Below are 16207 nucleotides of genomic sequence, written 5' to 3'. Positions count from 1 at the left end.
AAAATTTGGTGTTCCTCTCTCCCGCATCTAGCTATATATTTATAAAAAAAATAACCCACATACTCAACCGTTAAGCCGTTAGATATTGAATGATTAGATATGAATGGTCCAGATTTAATTTTGTGCATTTTATATGTAGAGGGAATCTTCTGCACAGGTTCGCAAACCGAAATACTGGCTCTGCCCTTGGAGCTTACTAGCATCCATCCATCCATATCTGAACTTCAGCTGTTTTCAAGCCTCCTTGCTCGAAAGCTTTTTCGAATCAGTATCGGGCCATCAAGGTACCCATGAAAGAATAAATATATTGTAATCCACTGCAATGTTTCTAGGTTTAGATATATTTACAATCAGCTATATAGTAGCATCCATGGACAATGATCAAATGATTCATGTACTTCTGAACCATTTGGAGAATGCCCACCAGCTATCTACAAATTCATCAGCTGTTTGCAACTCAGCTCAAAACTGGAGCAACAGTGTCCTCACCTCATCCCTGAGCTTGAGCTGGTTCCACTCCTCCACCCAGAGCGTGTAGCTCGACTGCGGCGCGAGCACGTCAACAGACACCTCCTTGTTCGCCACCAGCTCACGGGAGTAGCGCTCGAACTCTTGCAGCTCCTCCAGCTTCATCGCCAGCTCCGCCACGTCGCGCTCGCCCCGAGCGCTCTCCGTCTCCTCCCTCGCTTCCTCCACTCTCGCCCAGAAGCACGGGTCCTGCGTGAGCCCGGCGTATTTGCTGCGTCTCCGGCTGCTCGCCGACGCTGCCAACATGGAGGACGTGATGTCGCCGCCAGCGCCCGTACATGCCTTCTCCTGCCACCACCTGTCGAACAGCTCATACCTCCTCTCCCGGCCGTGGGTCATGTAGCTCCCGCTCGTCCGATGGAGGCCTTGGTGGTGGTAGTCGGCAATGTCGAGAGGCTCGACCAGGAGCTGGTAGAAACGGGCAGCATTGACCCACTTGGCGCGGCGGTGGAAATCGTGGGGGAGCTGACCGGCGTCGAGCTTAGTGAGCACGCCGTCCCAGAACTGGCCCAGCTTCATGCGGTTTAAGTTCACCTTGGAGTACTTCCTGGGCGACCTGCGCTGCTTAAACGCGTCGTAGTACCCCATCTCCGCGTCGAACACCGCCTTGTACCATTCGATCTGCGCACGGAGAGGCGTGATCCGGCCAAGCTGCGTCGCTAGGCAAGCGCAGTTCAGGCTCGGCCGCCGCCCTGCCCGCTTCGATGTCTTCAGCCACTGCCGCGCTGTCGATGCCTCCATGGCCTGCCGCCGATGGTAATGCCAGCATGTCAGACAAGATATACACTACAAAGAACACGCACTGTACCATAGTTTAATACACGCAGACTAATATGTACGTACGTGTGCCCTCACCGTGGCGTCGATGCCGGAGGCCTCCAGTGCGAGGGAGACGCCGTCGTCGTAGTTGGGCGTGGCACGCGTGTCGTCCACACGCAGGCATCTCTTGAGGAGCAGGTGCTGTGGCATTTTCAGCACGAGCTCGCCGTAGCAGGAGTGCGCGGCCTCCGGGGACTCTGCACCGGGCGAACTCCGAGATGCGAAGGTGGCGTACAGCATCTGTGCCGCCGCGGTCGCGTTGTCCACGCACGCCGCACCTTCTGGGGAGCACAGCACGTACGTCCCAAACGGCCGGTAAGGACTCCCACCTGTCGTCTCAGGAGTAGCAAGCTTCTGCTCCATGGCCACAGCGGCCATGTGTGTCTGTATCAGCTGCTGGAGCGCGTTCTTGTCAGTGTCCGCCATGCGTGTGGTGACCGTGTTCACCGCACCTGTGTGGCGAGTCCGGGCCGGCCATTGATCCAGTTGCATTCCGACAATGATATGCGCAGGGACGGCGTCCGGGGGGCAGAAGAGGAGCCTTGGGACGACGTCGTGCTGTGAGACAACGTGGCAGAAGTTACCACCCCAGCGCTCACGCAGGATTGCCCTGGACAGTGCCTCATTGCCTAGTAGCGGGCTTCCAAAGGTGACGCACAGGACAGGAGCAGCAGGTGACCATGGTGAGCTTGAAGATGAGATGCAGAGGTAGTGTAGCGCCGCGAGGGTGGCAATGGCGCCACCGAGGGAGTGGCCCGTGAACATGACTGCCTTACCCCTGATCTCATTCAGAAGCATCTGCAATGTCAACCAATTCTGATGAGTAAGTCACAGTTTCAGTGTGGTGAAACACAAATGTGAAATTTTAGTAGCACAGTTTCAGTGAGACAGGTCGAAAAGTAAAGATTGGAGAGAATGGGATCATTAGCTGCATAAAGTGGCACAAAGCACTCATGCTAGAACAAAAAAAATCATGAAAAATGATCATCTGCATAGTTTTATGAACAATAATTAGGTCACTCGATTAAAAAGTCAAAAGTGATAAAGGTATAGAAGATGGAGACAAGGTGTGGTCCTCTGAAACGTATATCAAAAGATCAACGAAACCTCAAAATTCTCTTCAGCTATTTGAAGTATTTAATTATAGTCCGTCAACAAAGACTGGAATTTGTGATGGAGCAAAAAGCTGTCGTCATTTAGGTTGTTACTCTACAATAGTGGAATTTAGTTCAAATGTATGAATCACAAGTAAAAGAATCACATTTTTGTGTGTGTGTGTGATCATCTGAAATTAAAGGAGGCCAGAAGATAGATAATGTCCGATCAAACCAGCGTGAATTCTGAATGACAGTAAACTCTGAAGTAGAGCTCTTCATCATGGTTAGATTATATTCCTACAGATCAGTCATTCTCCATATCTTAGTCGAAGCATTTTAAGACTTTGAAATGTCTACAGATCTATATCTGTATCTATGCAATTGGTTTATAAAGCTGTCCGATCATGAGCCAAACTGCAGTGCATTTTAAATGCCTCGTCACTATCTCATGTTCTGTTGATCATGGGCCCTAAGAAATGCATCAACTGTAAGCGACAATAAAGGCGCAACAGCAACTTTTGTTGGGTACTGCGATCTATGACATGTGATTGTACTTTTTGTTTGCACTGGGACAATAGAAAACAGATGCATAGCATCTCATCTCATGTTAGCCGGCAAATTTGACGAGGATTGTTCTATGTACACACACAATACTCTAATTTGAGTTCTGAGGTCCGAAGTGACTTCACAGACAAGTTTTACTATGACGGAGAAGGCAAACTGATATAGAAGAGAAATCACTAGAGGGAAGAAAATAGACCCAGCAGCATGGAATTTGTCCCAGAGAATTTCGTTTTGTTTTCCTCGCATAATGTTGTTAAATTTCTCACTGACCAAATTCTTGCTCTATGAATGACTGACAATGGATTTATAATATCTCATATCTCAGTGGATCTGTCTCATACTATACGTCTGCACACAAGGACACAGCAACAACCAAAGACAGGCACATCAACATCACAATAAGTCCATCCCTAGGCCCCAGCCAACCAGAAAGGCAAAAATATCAGATAGTCACATGAACGTGCAACTTGAAAAATAACATTTTTAGTCAGATTATTAGTGGGCAAGGCAAACTGCTCCAATCAACGCGCTAAGCATAAAACAAATGATAACCAGGCAGATATTTTTTTCATTGGAGTAGTAATCACTTACCTGGAAATCAGGGTTACCGCAGAGTTTCAAGAAGCACTGCAGCGCCAGCGCCTGCACGGCAACCGGCTCCCCAGCAGCGGACGAGTCGGGCTCGGCCGCGAGCAGCGGCGCGAACATCCGCCCCGCCGCGTCCCCGCCGAGCCCCACCGGCGCGAAGACGTCGGCGCCACCACCGGCCACCGCCGCGCCTGCCGCAGACAGCGCGGCCTGCACCCCGGAGAACCCCACGTACACCTTGCCGCCGTCCTCTCCGTGCACGAACCCGGGCGCCGCGGCTGTGGCGGTCGTACAGCGGTCCCAGGCGGACGCCAGCAGCGGCGAGGAGGCCAGCAGGGCGCCAAGGACATGGCTGGTCTCGAACCTTCAAAAGGACCAAGCATTTGAGCTTGTTTGTGGCATCAAATTCTCATCCTTTTTTTTTTGTGGTTCGGGGTGCCTCCAATTGGGCGCGAAAGGTAGCCGAAAGCAACTAGCTTTTTTGTGCTCGACTGATGCAGCAAGTATTTATAAGTGCTGATGCGGGGAAAAGCGATGGAAATTTGGAGGTGGAACTTACATCGAAGCTTCTTCCTCTCCCGCGGCGTCGTCCATGGCTGATGAGCTTCCGAGAAGCGGGGATGGAAAGAATAGAGAGAAAGAGAGAGAAGACTTGGAGTTGAGAGAGAGAGGAAGTGGTCAAGTTTAATTTGGCGGCCAGGCTGTGTCTTGGTGAGGGGTGGGGCAGGGGGCACACTAGTCAGAGGTCAAATGGTATGGTGGATTTTGCATCAAGAACCTCCACAAGTTGGTTGCTTACTTTATATATCTTGGGATTATACCTAGTAGATATTTAAATGCTTTGGGTTAGGGTAAATAATAATATATTCTATGATAAATCTGATACATATATTTAATATAATAATTGCTAGTATTTTTAAGTAAATTTGATTAAATCTAAGATGATTTGAGTTTACACCATTTTGTGATTGTATAGGTAGTACTAATAAGTAACTTGTTTTGTATTTATTATAAATCTTTTTAGAATGTAAAAAACAATTATGAGTATTTTTAAATGATTATTTTGTTGGGCGGAGGCCGAATATGACCTCGATCATAGAGCAAAGGTTTTTTCTTTCGTTTTTAACTAACTAGTATACAGGACAGCGAGCAAAGAGTCCCTCGACTGCGACCAACAATCGACCATGATGAGGGCACGCATTGGGCGAAGGCCCTCACACGATCAGCGCTGATGAAGGACTTCAATTCGCTACAATACGACTCTAGAGCCCTCGGCGCCAACAACCTATCCAAGTAGAGCAAAGGGCACCAAGACACGAAGGCTCTCGAGGTGGCGACCAAGGCTACGCGACACGACCTGCACTTCGTCGGTACACCGGGAGACTCTTCTGTAGGCCCACCTGTCAATGTAATTTGCGGGTGTATTAATTGGTGTACAATGCACAATAAGGCGCGTGGTGTTGTAATTACTCCATTATATGGAATATTCCATAGATATAATTGGTAGTCGAGGTTAGGACTGTACTTTATGTCACCTATTCTGGACACCCCTATAAATATTATTATCCTGTAGCGAGACGAGACACACATAACAAGACGCTACAATTCACTATCTAGTGTCATGTTTTGCATTTGATTTCCACTTGTCTATGAGTGATTGGGCTCACCTGACCACGTGTCAAGCTGGTCCAGCATATTTAAAATACACAGATTACTATGACGTCATATTCTTTTACAAAACTACACATTTAAGTAGGGTAAACAATTGAAATTTAATAGAGCCAACTCCAAAGAGAAATCTCATTTATAGTTTTACCCCTAAAATGTATATATTTGTTGTAGTAAATATACTGCAAGTTAGGTAGTTCCTTCATCTACGAATGGTTACAATATTTTAAATAAGATAAAAGTCAACTTATACAATCTTTAACCTACGGTTACTCAAATTGTATACTAGTATAGATTGTGAAACTTGTGTCAAAGAGTTTGTATTCAAAGCGGCTCGGAGACTATATACCAGTTCCTTTCAAATTCTTATGGAAAACCATGTTACCTCACAAAATTAAAGCTTTCTTGTGGCTTGTCCCCCACAATAAAATTCTGACAAAAGATAACCTGAGAAAAAGAAATTGGCATGGCCCCTTGGATTGTGTTTTCTGTGGATTACCTGAGTCCATAAACCATCTCTTCTTTCAATGCTCTGTTGCACCATATGTTTGGAGGATTATCCAAATGGCTTTGGATTTGAATTCTTCCCCACAAACTGTTGAAAATATCTTCGGCCCTTGGATTAACTGTTTTGATAGAAAAGAAAGGAACTTGGTTCTTTTCAGTTGTGGAGCAGTCATCTGGGCAATTTGGCGTTCTAGAAATGATTGTTGTTTTAGTGATAAGTTGATTTCTGACCCTACTAATGTGATTTACTTGTGCTGTTTCTGGCTTGATGCTTGGGCGATTCGGCAGAAAGAGAAGGAAAGAAAATTGGTGGAGCAAAGAAACCTCAGAATCCGAAAGACAACAAGTGAAGTCTTCAAAGGCGCTCATGGTTGGAAACCAGTTGACAGACGCATTCAGTTATTTTGGTCTTTGTAGTTTCGTTTTTGGATAGGCTGATCTAAGAGCTTCGGTCAGGCTGGTCTGTGAACTTTAGTCCTGTTGGTTTCTCGGCTTTCCAGCCATGGATGTGTCTTGTTGTTATATATAGTTTACCAAATGGATAATAAATAGATTTAAAAGTTTTTCTTTTTGTTAATTGTCTCGGTTTCGAAGTAAATTTTTGTTTCAAGAGTTTGATCTAAATTTTGAACTACCAAACTTTTACCATTATTATTTATTTACTTTAGAGAGATATACATTATAAAGGAAGGGAATTATTATTAGAAGACATTTTATCTCAAATCTTTTGAAGAATTATCTAAATTACTATACTATGATTTTGGGTGTTACAAATTCTACCCCTTAAAAGTAATCTCATCCTCGAGATTAGTAAAAACTATAAAAATATTGGTTTGTAATTTAGCTTTTAGTTTCTAATTGGTCAAAAAATGAAGAGTATTATATTGATTAGGAGGTGATTAGGGAAACATGAGTATTATATTTTTTTCTTAAGCCCAACCACCTATTAGGCATGATGAGAGATGGTTTGAGTAAAGGAAGGTGGTTGTAAAAAAGGATTTTAGGCAAAGAATGACTCCATTCTGGATGGTGAATCCTGATGTATCTGAAGATCTGGTCTGACTCTTATCCTTTGTTGACAAGGATGATTTATTTCTTCTAGAGTCTTGGTGTCTTCATCGAGGTTGGAGACCTTCGTTTTTGGTGTTTCCTTCTCCAGACTTTGGTGTTACCATCCGAGTTATGGACATGTAGTTAAGGCAGATTTGTAGGTAACCAAATAGCGTAGTTGGTAGAGCACATGGCTTAGTAGGTGGCTTAAGATAAATGAGATTAGGTAGAGTGGGGTGTAGTTGTTTTGCTTCTAGGTTGGGCTAGGTAGGTTACGCAACCCAACATGTAGATTAGGTTGTTGTGCATGGCCGACTTGGTCTAAGGAACCAATTTAGGTTAAACATGTGTTATAGGAGTAGGGTTCTAATCTATTCCACCAGTATTAACTAATATGTTAGGTAACTCACATTAGATTATATTTAGATTAGATGGTATCTAGATTAGATTAGTATGACTAGTTTAGACTAGATAAGATCTACTTAATTTGGATTAGGTCATTGTTGTTACTCTAGGATGAGACAAGAAAAGTGTTAGATCTTATTTAATTGTGTTGGTATGACTAAAATTAGATTAGATAAAATATAATTAATTTGATTAGATCATTGTTATCAATCAAGGATGGGATAAGCAAAGTGGTTAGGATAAGATGAGATAGAATCTTTTAAGATGAGATGGGTCTATTTAGATGGATTTGTTTTCTTTTAATCATATTTTTATGTATTTATATACTTAGGTGCCATTATGGACATTACTCCACGATCCATCACATGCGATCAAAGAACCAAATCAAACAAGTATCATAAGAACAAGCATTCAAGCATATAGATACCTACAAAATAATCTTATCATGCACAATAATGAAACCAACAGTATTAATGGTACATGATCATAATTCAGATATACCATTAATCCCAAAACCAGGTAGAGAAATAGCCAAACTACCCAATAATTCATTTGTTTGCATGGTGTGGGGTAACCAGAACTAGGGCAACCTATTAGGTCCCATCAAAATAACCTGAGCGTGTCACAGTGATTAACAGGAACATTATTAGGTAAAGAAGAGTGATCAAGCGCACAACTTGCCTTATACTTGCAATATTTAGGTGTTTCACCATGTTGGTCTTCGGGTTTCTCGTCACTCGCTGCTACTCGTAGCAATACATACAAGTAGACAAGGAGTACATAAAAATAACATTACACCAAACATGAGAACAAACTGCGTAGGAATATTCTACGCGTCGCTATGAGATCGTAGGTTCGAGAACTACTAAAATCAAAGTTATTGTTAAAAAAATATGGTTTTCTAAAGTTTTAGGTGATAAAATAGTAAAAATATATGTTAATTAATATAACTCATGTGATAAAAATATTACGAAGAGATAACTAGTTCAGTTATAATCTAAGTGATAACTTGATTAGCAATCATAATTTAGGCATCTTATAATAGATTAACTTTGATTAGACATGTTAATCTACTAGCATAGGTTAAACAAATATCTAGTTTTGAGAACATGTTACCTAACAAAAAAATGTTACGAAAATGTAGACATTATTATTACGAAGCTAATGTAACTGGAATCGACTGAATCAGATCTAAAACGAAGAAGTTATGAACCAAATAAGTTTTGGGGTGATTTATTATTAATTTTTATGCTAAAAATAACCTCAAGGGATGGTTATATAAAAACCAGGGACCCTATTGTAAGAGTTTCTCATAGGAGGGGGACGATGGGTTTAATTTCTAAATTCTTTAGGGTCTCTTTTGAATACTTGATCAGTTGAAAGGGTATTGGGCCATCCTATCCACCTAATCTCCCACTGGACGGCCCAAATGAGATCAAATCTATGTGAAATCGGTACACAATTTTGGTGGTTGGGTCAATGGTCTAAAGAGGTGTTTGGTTTATAGGGACTAAACTTTAGTCCCTCCACTTTATTTTATTTTAGTTCATAAATTGTTAAATAGGGAAACTAAAATAGAGTTTTAGTTTCTATATTTAGTAATTTTAAGGACTAAAATGGAATAAAATAGAGGAACTAAAAATTAGTCCCTAGAAACCAAACACCCCCTAAAACCGCGATTTTATGAAGCCCAAAACCAATTTAATACCTTCGATCGCGATATAACGGTCTCAATCCAATGCCCGAGCCGTACCCAATCGATTTAGGGGGTGTTTGGTTTCTAGGGACTAATTTTTAGTCCCTACATTTTATTCCATTTTAGTTCCAAAATTGCTAAATATGGAAACTAAAACTCTATTTTAATTTCTATATTTGACAATTTATATACTAAAATAGAATAAAATGAAGGGACTAAACATTAGTCCCTTGAAACCAAACACCCCCTTAATATCGTCCAATCGTTTATGGACCAACGGCTCTAGCACTCCCACCCCATGACCACGCTCAGACATGGCGGTGGGCTGGCCTGACGGGGCGCCGCCATGGCCGGCAACAATCCTGAGCGGCTCCTAGTGCTCGAAATTCGAAACGAACTGGTGCTACACGAGAAGGAGGGCAACGCGAACTACAAAGATGGTTTCTCACCTCTGTTGTCAGCGCCGATGCTCCTGCCCACGGTTGCGAGCGACGCCACAGAGGCGGATTGCTCCGATGAGCAATTGTCGGTTCCCCGGTCATGGTTCTCACCTGGCGAAGCCACCAACATGTGCGGCGGAAACCTGGGGCGCCCAAGTACCACCCATCGAGCTTGGGGGATCACACACAGGGCGGATTGACGGTGGCAACGATGCTCTCTTCTTCTCCTCCCTTTGCTTTCATCGATCGCCCAATGCCGGCGCCAACACAGCTCCACGTGGCTCATGGCTGATTTGGTGCAGGGACCAAGGTACTTATACCCCGGTCCCGATCCGAGGTGGATGCGGTTGGACGCGGTGGTTGCAACGGCTCCTGGTTCCAACGGTGAGTTTGTTACAAAGGGGAGAGAGGGGCTTGACGAACGGGGCCCACTTGGAGATGACATCACACGATTAAGAGAGCGCAAGGTGGGTCCACATGCCGGTTACTACGGGCGAAGGAGCGAGGCTGAGCGGCTGGCCGAAGGGTCCCATGTGTCGACGCCAGCAACCAGTCTTGCTTTGGGATATAAGCGGAGTTGAGGTGAGAATGTGGGACTCGGCCAGGAAGCAGGTGATCTCTCTTTTCTTTTTATTTCCTATTTCATTTCAGTTTTCTATTTTAATTTCAATTCAAAACCAAGTTTTGAATTCCAAATTTGAAATCTAGATGCACAAACAAATAACTCAGCATGCTATGTCATATATATTTTGATATATCAACTGCTTTGTTCACTTTGGTAAATGTCGTTTTAATATGTAGATCATAAAAGAATTATTTTACTCAAACCAATAATTTGAAATTCTTCTTATTTAGCTTAGTAGAAGTTAATACATAATCTTCACCATGAACTATAGAATTATTTTAGTTAAAGATATTTTTAAACAGTGTTTGAACTATATAGTTTACCATAGGGATAATAAATAGATTTAAAATTTTTTCTTTTTGTTTATTGTCTCGGTTTCAACGTAATTTTTTGTTTCAAGAGTTTGATCTAAATTTTGAACTACCAAACTCTTACCATTATTATTTATTTACTTTAAAGAGAGATACATTATAAAGGAAGAGAATCATTATGAGAAGACATTTTATCTCATATCTTTTGGAGAATTTTCTAAATTACTAAACTATGATTTTGGGTGTTACAATATTTTAGTATTTAGATGTTTGAACAACTGTTAGTATTGGGAGTTTACTACTTTCTACAAAAAAAAACTTTGTAAATTGTATGATTACAAGGTGTATTCAGCTTCGAATATTAGATTGTAGAAGTTCAGTTATTTTCAAGCTACAAATGATTCTTTTATTAAAATGCTAATTCAGGAATAATTCAAATGTTTAAATAACTGAAAAAACGAAGATATTGTGCTATTTGCATATGAACCTGGCCTTTCTGCTGATTACTTTTCTATCCTCTGATACGGTGTACCTTCTTTGTGTGTGCGTCTATGCTAATCTTAGCGTGCGTGCTAATTGACTTCATAGTGGTGGCAAATATTAGTGGCATCATGTCTTAGACTGCACTGCAAATTGGCAAAGACGACCATTTGCAATTCCCTGTTAAGTATTTTTAACCTTTCAGATTATTTTTTTTACTTATGCTCCTGCTAGAAACAGGGAGGAGACAGATCTAGTCCCGATCACCTGATGTGAGGAGATCTAGTTCCGATCCGATCATCCGATCTGATGAGGGTCTCAGCTTTTGGGCGTCTTTCTGTAAAATTCTCAAGTTGTAAAGGCATACTTTATCCATGTGCTATGAATATATTAATATATCTCTTTATTTAATGTGTGGTCAAAATCTCTACTTCACTGCATACACTGCCCATACGTACTTGTCTTGCTATTCTTTAACTTGTCCTCTGCGCGGTAAGGACGCGTTCTACCTAAAATATATGCCAACCGGTTTCGGGTCACGCAGGCATGGCGCGGCGCGTGTGAACACATACTCGAAAAAGATTCTTTACATGTCCCTGCCTGCCAAAATTAAGGGCTAGTTTGGGAACCCAATTTTCCACGAGATTTTCATTTTTCTAAAAAAAATTAGTTTATTTTCCCTTATAAAAATAAGAATCCTTTGGAAAAACGTAGTTCTCAAACTAGCTCTAAATGTCGTTTTCTATATGTGGGATAATTTTAGGCTCTCGAAATGTACTACTTTGTATATATATATATATATACACACACGATCAAACACATACACGAGGAGCGACGTGAGTAAATTTGTTCAAAATAAAGAAGTATTCTTTACTGCAACATAAAAGTTGTAGGAGCTAGAAAGCCCCTATAAAAATAAATAATCTAATCACCTCTATTTAGTCATCCCTACAAATCAATACTAATTTATAACAGTGTCGGTGTCGGTGTTTAGACTCGTGGTACTAACCAACTAGTGAAATGATGTCGCGTGCCCCGACCTAGATAGCGATGCGAGTTGACACAAGCGATTTATCAGGGTTCGGGATACACAAAGCCCTACTTTCATCAGAGGGGTGTAACACCCAAAATTCTACTTTAGAATTTATAACATTAATAATTAAAAATATCCCAAAATGAATATATATTGTCTAAATAAAAGACTAAAATAAAAGATACTTAGAAATTAAATTGTACATGGATTGGATTATATATAGAAGAATTATGTGTTAAACTCTTCTTTTGGATAAAATAATTGGAGATATTCTCTAGATAGGTTGAGATAAAACTATCCTTTAGTATAAAATTATGTAATAATAGTTGTGTCCACAAAACATATGATTTAGATAGATAATAACAAGAAGATTTCTCATGTGTGTTAAAACAAGTGGGATATTCCTTTCATTAACTATGTGGTTCAAAATATTAATGAATAAATAAATACAGTAAAAATAAATGAGATATTTCTGCAAAAACAAGTTGAAACCCTGGTTTGATGCATTTTCGAAATTTGAGGTAAACTTGAATCAAATTAAAATTTGAAATAGAAAAGAAAAGAATGAAAAAAGAAAAAAAGAAAAAAAGAAAAAAAGAAAAGAAAAGAAAATTTGTCTTACCTTGCCTGGGGCAACAGCCCCTGCGCGACCCATTTCACCATGACAACCCCTCCCGCGCGACCCAACTCCTGCAGCCGGGTTGACCGCACCCGTGGGCCCACCCTGTCAGTGACCACTCAGTTGTCCGCGTGCGATCAATTTGATGCTGAAATGTGGGGCCGTGCTATCAGCCGTCTCCTTCCCAAAGCCGATCCGTAACAAACCACCGTGGGCCACTCGTGGCGTGCACGTAAATCGAGGACATAACCCTCTGCGTCACCTGGATGATAGCACGAATCCTGCGCTTCTAGTCTTTAAAACCCTGGCTCCAAGAATCCTACAGGTCATTGCCATCGGCGACATTAGAGAGAAAGCGAGAGGAGAGAGAGAGAGGACGTAGCCACCGCGTCGTTTCCTCGTAGCCGCCGTCGTGTGGGTCGCAAGGAGGTGCGTTGGTGTTCGCTGGTGCGCGTGGGTCGTCTGCGTGCAAGCCCCTTGGCACGTGGGTCATCGAAGTCTAGTGAATTCATCACTGGAGTACTCCGCGCGACTGCTCTGTGGTCGATCGTGGTCGACCTATTTGGGCACCCAATTAACCGGTGAGTCATCACCTATTGTGTTCCTTACCTACTCCGCAATGATTTTCGTAGGATTTCGATAGAGATTAGGCTTTGGGTCGTCGACGGACTGTGGGCGGCAATGGCGCCGCCGTGGGTGTAAAACCCTCCGTCGTCGCCGACGTCACATTGGGTAGGATCACCGAGGGCCGTTGATCTCACGTGCGACGGCTGCGATTAGAAGCTGAATACCGGTTCAGCCAAAGTTGTGGTGGCCATCCAATTTGGATCGAGCAGGTCTAATGTGGATTCTGCTATTTTAAATCTGGACCGCAGATCCGCCATCAGTCGGACCTGGGCTGATCTCGGGTGACCACTGATCTCAGACGTCGATCATTAATCGTGCGGGTCAGAGTGCGTACCGATTCGTTTAAGGGGTTGGCCTAATCTTGATCTCAGCATTCTGATCGGACGGATCAGGGCGCGCTGTACCCCCCTTCGTTGTGCACACTTTCTAGATGAGCCCCTTGGGGTTTTATCAAATCAATCTGCAATCCACCTATAGTCAAAAGTAATTGTGAGTGAGTCCTGTATTTTCTGAATTAAACCCCGAGCTTCTGGTAAATAGTACCCGCAGCCCAGGACTTAAATAAATCGAGTAATTAATATAGAAAAATGGTTTCTAGTATAGAAATAATTCCAGAATCTTATTAAATTCATAATTAATTCATTTTAACTTCTTTTTGATCCATTCTGGATTTCTAGTTGCATTAAATTCACCTTAATATTGTTTATCATCTAGTGACACTATTTTGTCATGAAACATAGGTTAAAAATTATGCACTTAATTTATTCTATATCTAACACTTAAAATTTCGGGAAATCATAACTCTTTAACCGTAACTCTGAATTTAGTGATTCTCGAACCACGACCTCGTAGCAGCGCGTACAATATTCTTGCGTTGTGTGTTCTCATGTTTGGTGTAATGTTATTTTTAAGTACTTCTTGCCTATTTGTTTATATTGCTACGAGCAGCAGCAAGGTTACGAGTCATTTGAAGACCAAGTTGGTGAAGTACCTGGGAATCTCGAGTCTAAGGCAAGTTGTGCCCTTGATCACTTTTCTCTCTACTTAATAATGTTCCTGATAGTCACTGTCACATGCTCATGTTAAATTGATGGGACCTAATAGGTTTCCCTAGATTTATTTATCCCACACCTTGTTTACCATTGAACTTTTGGGTAGTATGTGCTATTGTTCTAATTGGTTTTGGGATTAATGTTACATTTAAATTATGATCTGTTCCAATTATGCTGTTGTTTTAATTATTGTTCATGACAAGATCATTGTGTTAATTGGAACATGGAGCTTAATTTGAGATATTCGTGCTACCACAAGGGTGGAATGGGATGCCCTAGCTGACTAATTAGGAAAGCTATTGGAGGACTACCTTATCCAAAAGGGCAAGGGCGGTAGAGGAGTTGCGTATAGGGAGGTTCTCGGGTCAATCATGCTATGATGGCTTTTTAGATGAGTGATTCATATATTGCCCTTCTCAGAAACCGTAGCGGGTTTTTCGAAGCTAGTGGAACTTTGTAAAGGCCTCGTAGTGCTACCATGCCTCGCTTCCTCAGTAGAGGTGCATGGGGTCTGTACAACCCCGTGGAAAATGGGTAACACGACTTGTGGGTAAAGGGCGCAACCTCTGCAGAGTGTAAAACTGGTATATCAGTCATGCTCGCGGTCAAGAGCGACTCAGGAGTCTCGCATGATTTGTTTATGGAACTAAACTTAATCTGTCATATGCATTGCATCGCGGGTGTTATTATCAATTGTGATATCTTATTTAATTGGGTTGATATATACTTATACTTAGTAACTGCTAATAAAACATTGACCAACTCTAAAAGCAATGCTCAGCTTTAACCATCTCCTTTGGTAAGCCTTACACTTCACATGAGCCCCACTGTAAGTGAGCTCATGCACATTATTTCCCACAACTTGTTGAGCGATGAACGTATGTGAGCTCACCCTTGCTGTACTCACATCCCCCTAGATCAAGATCAGGTACCACAGGTTGAGGAGCATGAAGGATGTCGCGATGAGTTCGTGAGAGGTCTAGGCCGTCGTCTCCGAGTCAACTATGGTCGTTGGATCATCGTCTTGGTATGATGTAATTATATAGCAATTTGGTTCAAAACTCTATTATATATTAAAGATGTGACATTCAATTTTGTACCATGAGTCATCATATGTGTGAGATTGGTACTAACACACATTTGACACACGTCCGGGTTTGGCCCCTAAATCCGAGTGTGACAGGGGGATGGGGCTTATATTACTCGCACCTAGGTGCTTGCAGTAGAGATTACAAGCTGAGCGGGGGAGGGGAAGACCCTGAGTCCCTGAATGTGATTGAGGCAAGTGCCTAGGAGAAGACTGTGAATTGTTCGCCTTCCCCCTTAGAGAAGCCGTAGACTACCCTATTTATATGTCTAGGGGGTCGCATCCTTGTAGACGAGGGCTGCCGTGGAGAATGTCTTAACGTCCTGTAAATAGCATGGTCTTTGTACTTTGTTGTTGACTTGTGCTCGCTTGTTTCTTGCCGAGAGCCGAGGCCGAGGGCTCGATCTCGTACTCGAGCCCCCCTGAGAGGGATTGCCCATACCGTAGTGGTTGATACAGTGCTTTTTATAGGAAAAAACTCCTTCAGGGACACGTCAGCTTCACTGTTCCGATGACGTTGGGGGCGTCCTCCATCAGAGATATCGAGGGCAGAACCGGGCTCGGGCGAGACAGAGGTCTGCCCGAGGTCACGACCGAGCCCGTCCTGAGATTTGACGACGCACGCCACAGTTCAAAGGAGTGGCCCTTCGTGGGATTCGCGGGGGAGCAGGTAGCCGATGCCGGGCTCGGGCGAGGCAGAGTTTTTTTCCTGAGGGGAGCCCTGCGTCGGGCGAGACGGAGTTTGCTCCTGAGGGCTGGTCCGCTCTTCTGTCATATTACATAACCCATTACGGGCCAGCAGACGGCGCGCGTGCATAGTGGCACGTGCGTAATTGTAACTCCTCAAAACCATCAATTAAAAATAATACATTTAAATTGTAGTAGAAACTATAGTAAAGAAATTTTTAAATCAAGTTTATGATCTTATTTATCTTTAGAATGATTTTTGTTTGTTCATAATTGATTGATGAGTGTTTTCATAAAATTTCTTTTATATGAAAACTCAATTAA

At 42.4% G+C, this 16207-nt stretch overlaps 1 protein-coding gene across 5 annotated transcripts; it reads right to left on the bottom strand.

Moving 5' to 3' along the window:
• Positions 1-269: 269 nt before the first annotated feature.
• LOC103654608 (Lipase-like PAD4) lies at positions 270-9639 on the bottom strand. Of its 5 annotated transcripts, XM_008681454.4 has the most exons (5): positions 9372-9639; positions 4156-4996; positions 3600-3960; positions 1372-2145; positions 270-1272 (listed from the first exon to the last, which is right to left on the bottom strand). In XM_008681454.4, the coding sequence occupies exons 2-5, from the start codon at positions 4188-4190 to the stop codon at positions 463-465; spliced, it is 1980 nt and encodes a 659-aa protein (XP_008679676.1). In that variant the 5' UTR covers positions 4191-4996; positions 9372-9639; the 3' UTR covers positions 270-462. The 5 variants fall into 5 exon arrangements, with proteins under 5 accessions (XP_008679676.1, XP_008679677.1, XP_020408424.1 ...); XM_008681455.4 differs by lacking the exon at positions 9372-9639 and having other exon boundaries at positions 1384-2145; positions 4156-5351; XM_020552835.2 differs by lacking the exons at positions 3600-3960; positions 4156-4996 and having other exon boundaries at positions 9372-9637.
• Between the last annotated feature and the right edge of the window lie 6568 nt (positions 9640-16207).

Source organism: Zea mays, chromosome 4, assembly GCF_902167145.1.
Source record: "Zea mays cultivar B73 chromosome 4, Zm-B73-REFERENCE-NAM-5.0, whole genome shotgun sequence".
NCBI lineage: Eukaryota > Viridiplantae > Streptophyta > Magnoliopsida > Poales > Poaceae > Zea > Zea mays.
The sequence above is the reverse complement of the archived record's forward strand: the minus strand, read 5'-3'. Positions and strand labels throughout refer to the sequence as shown.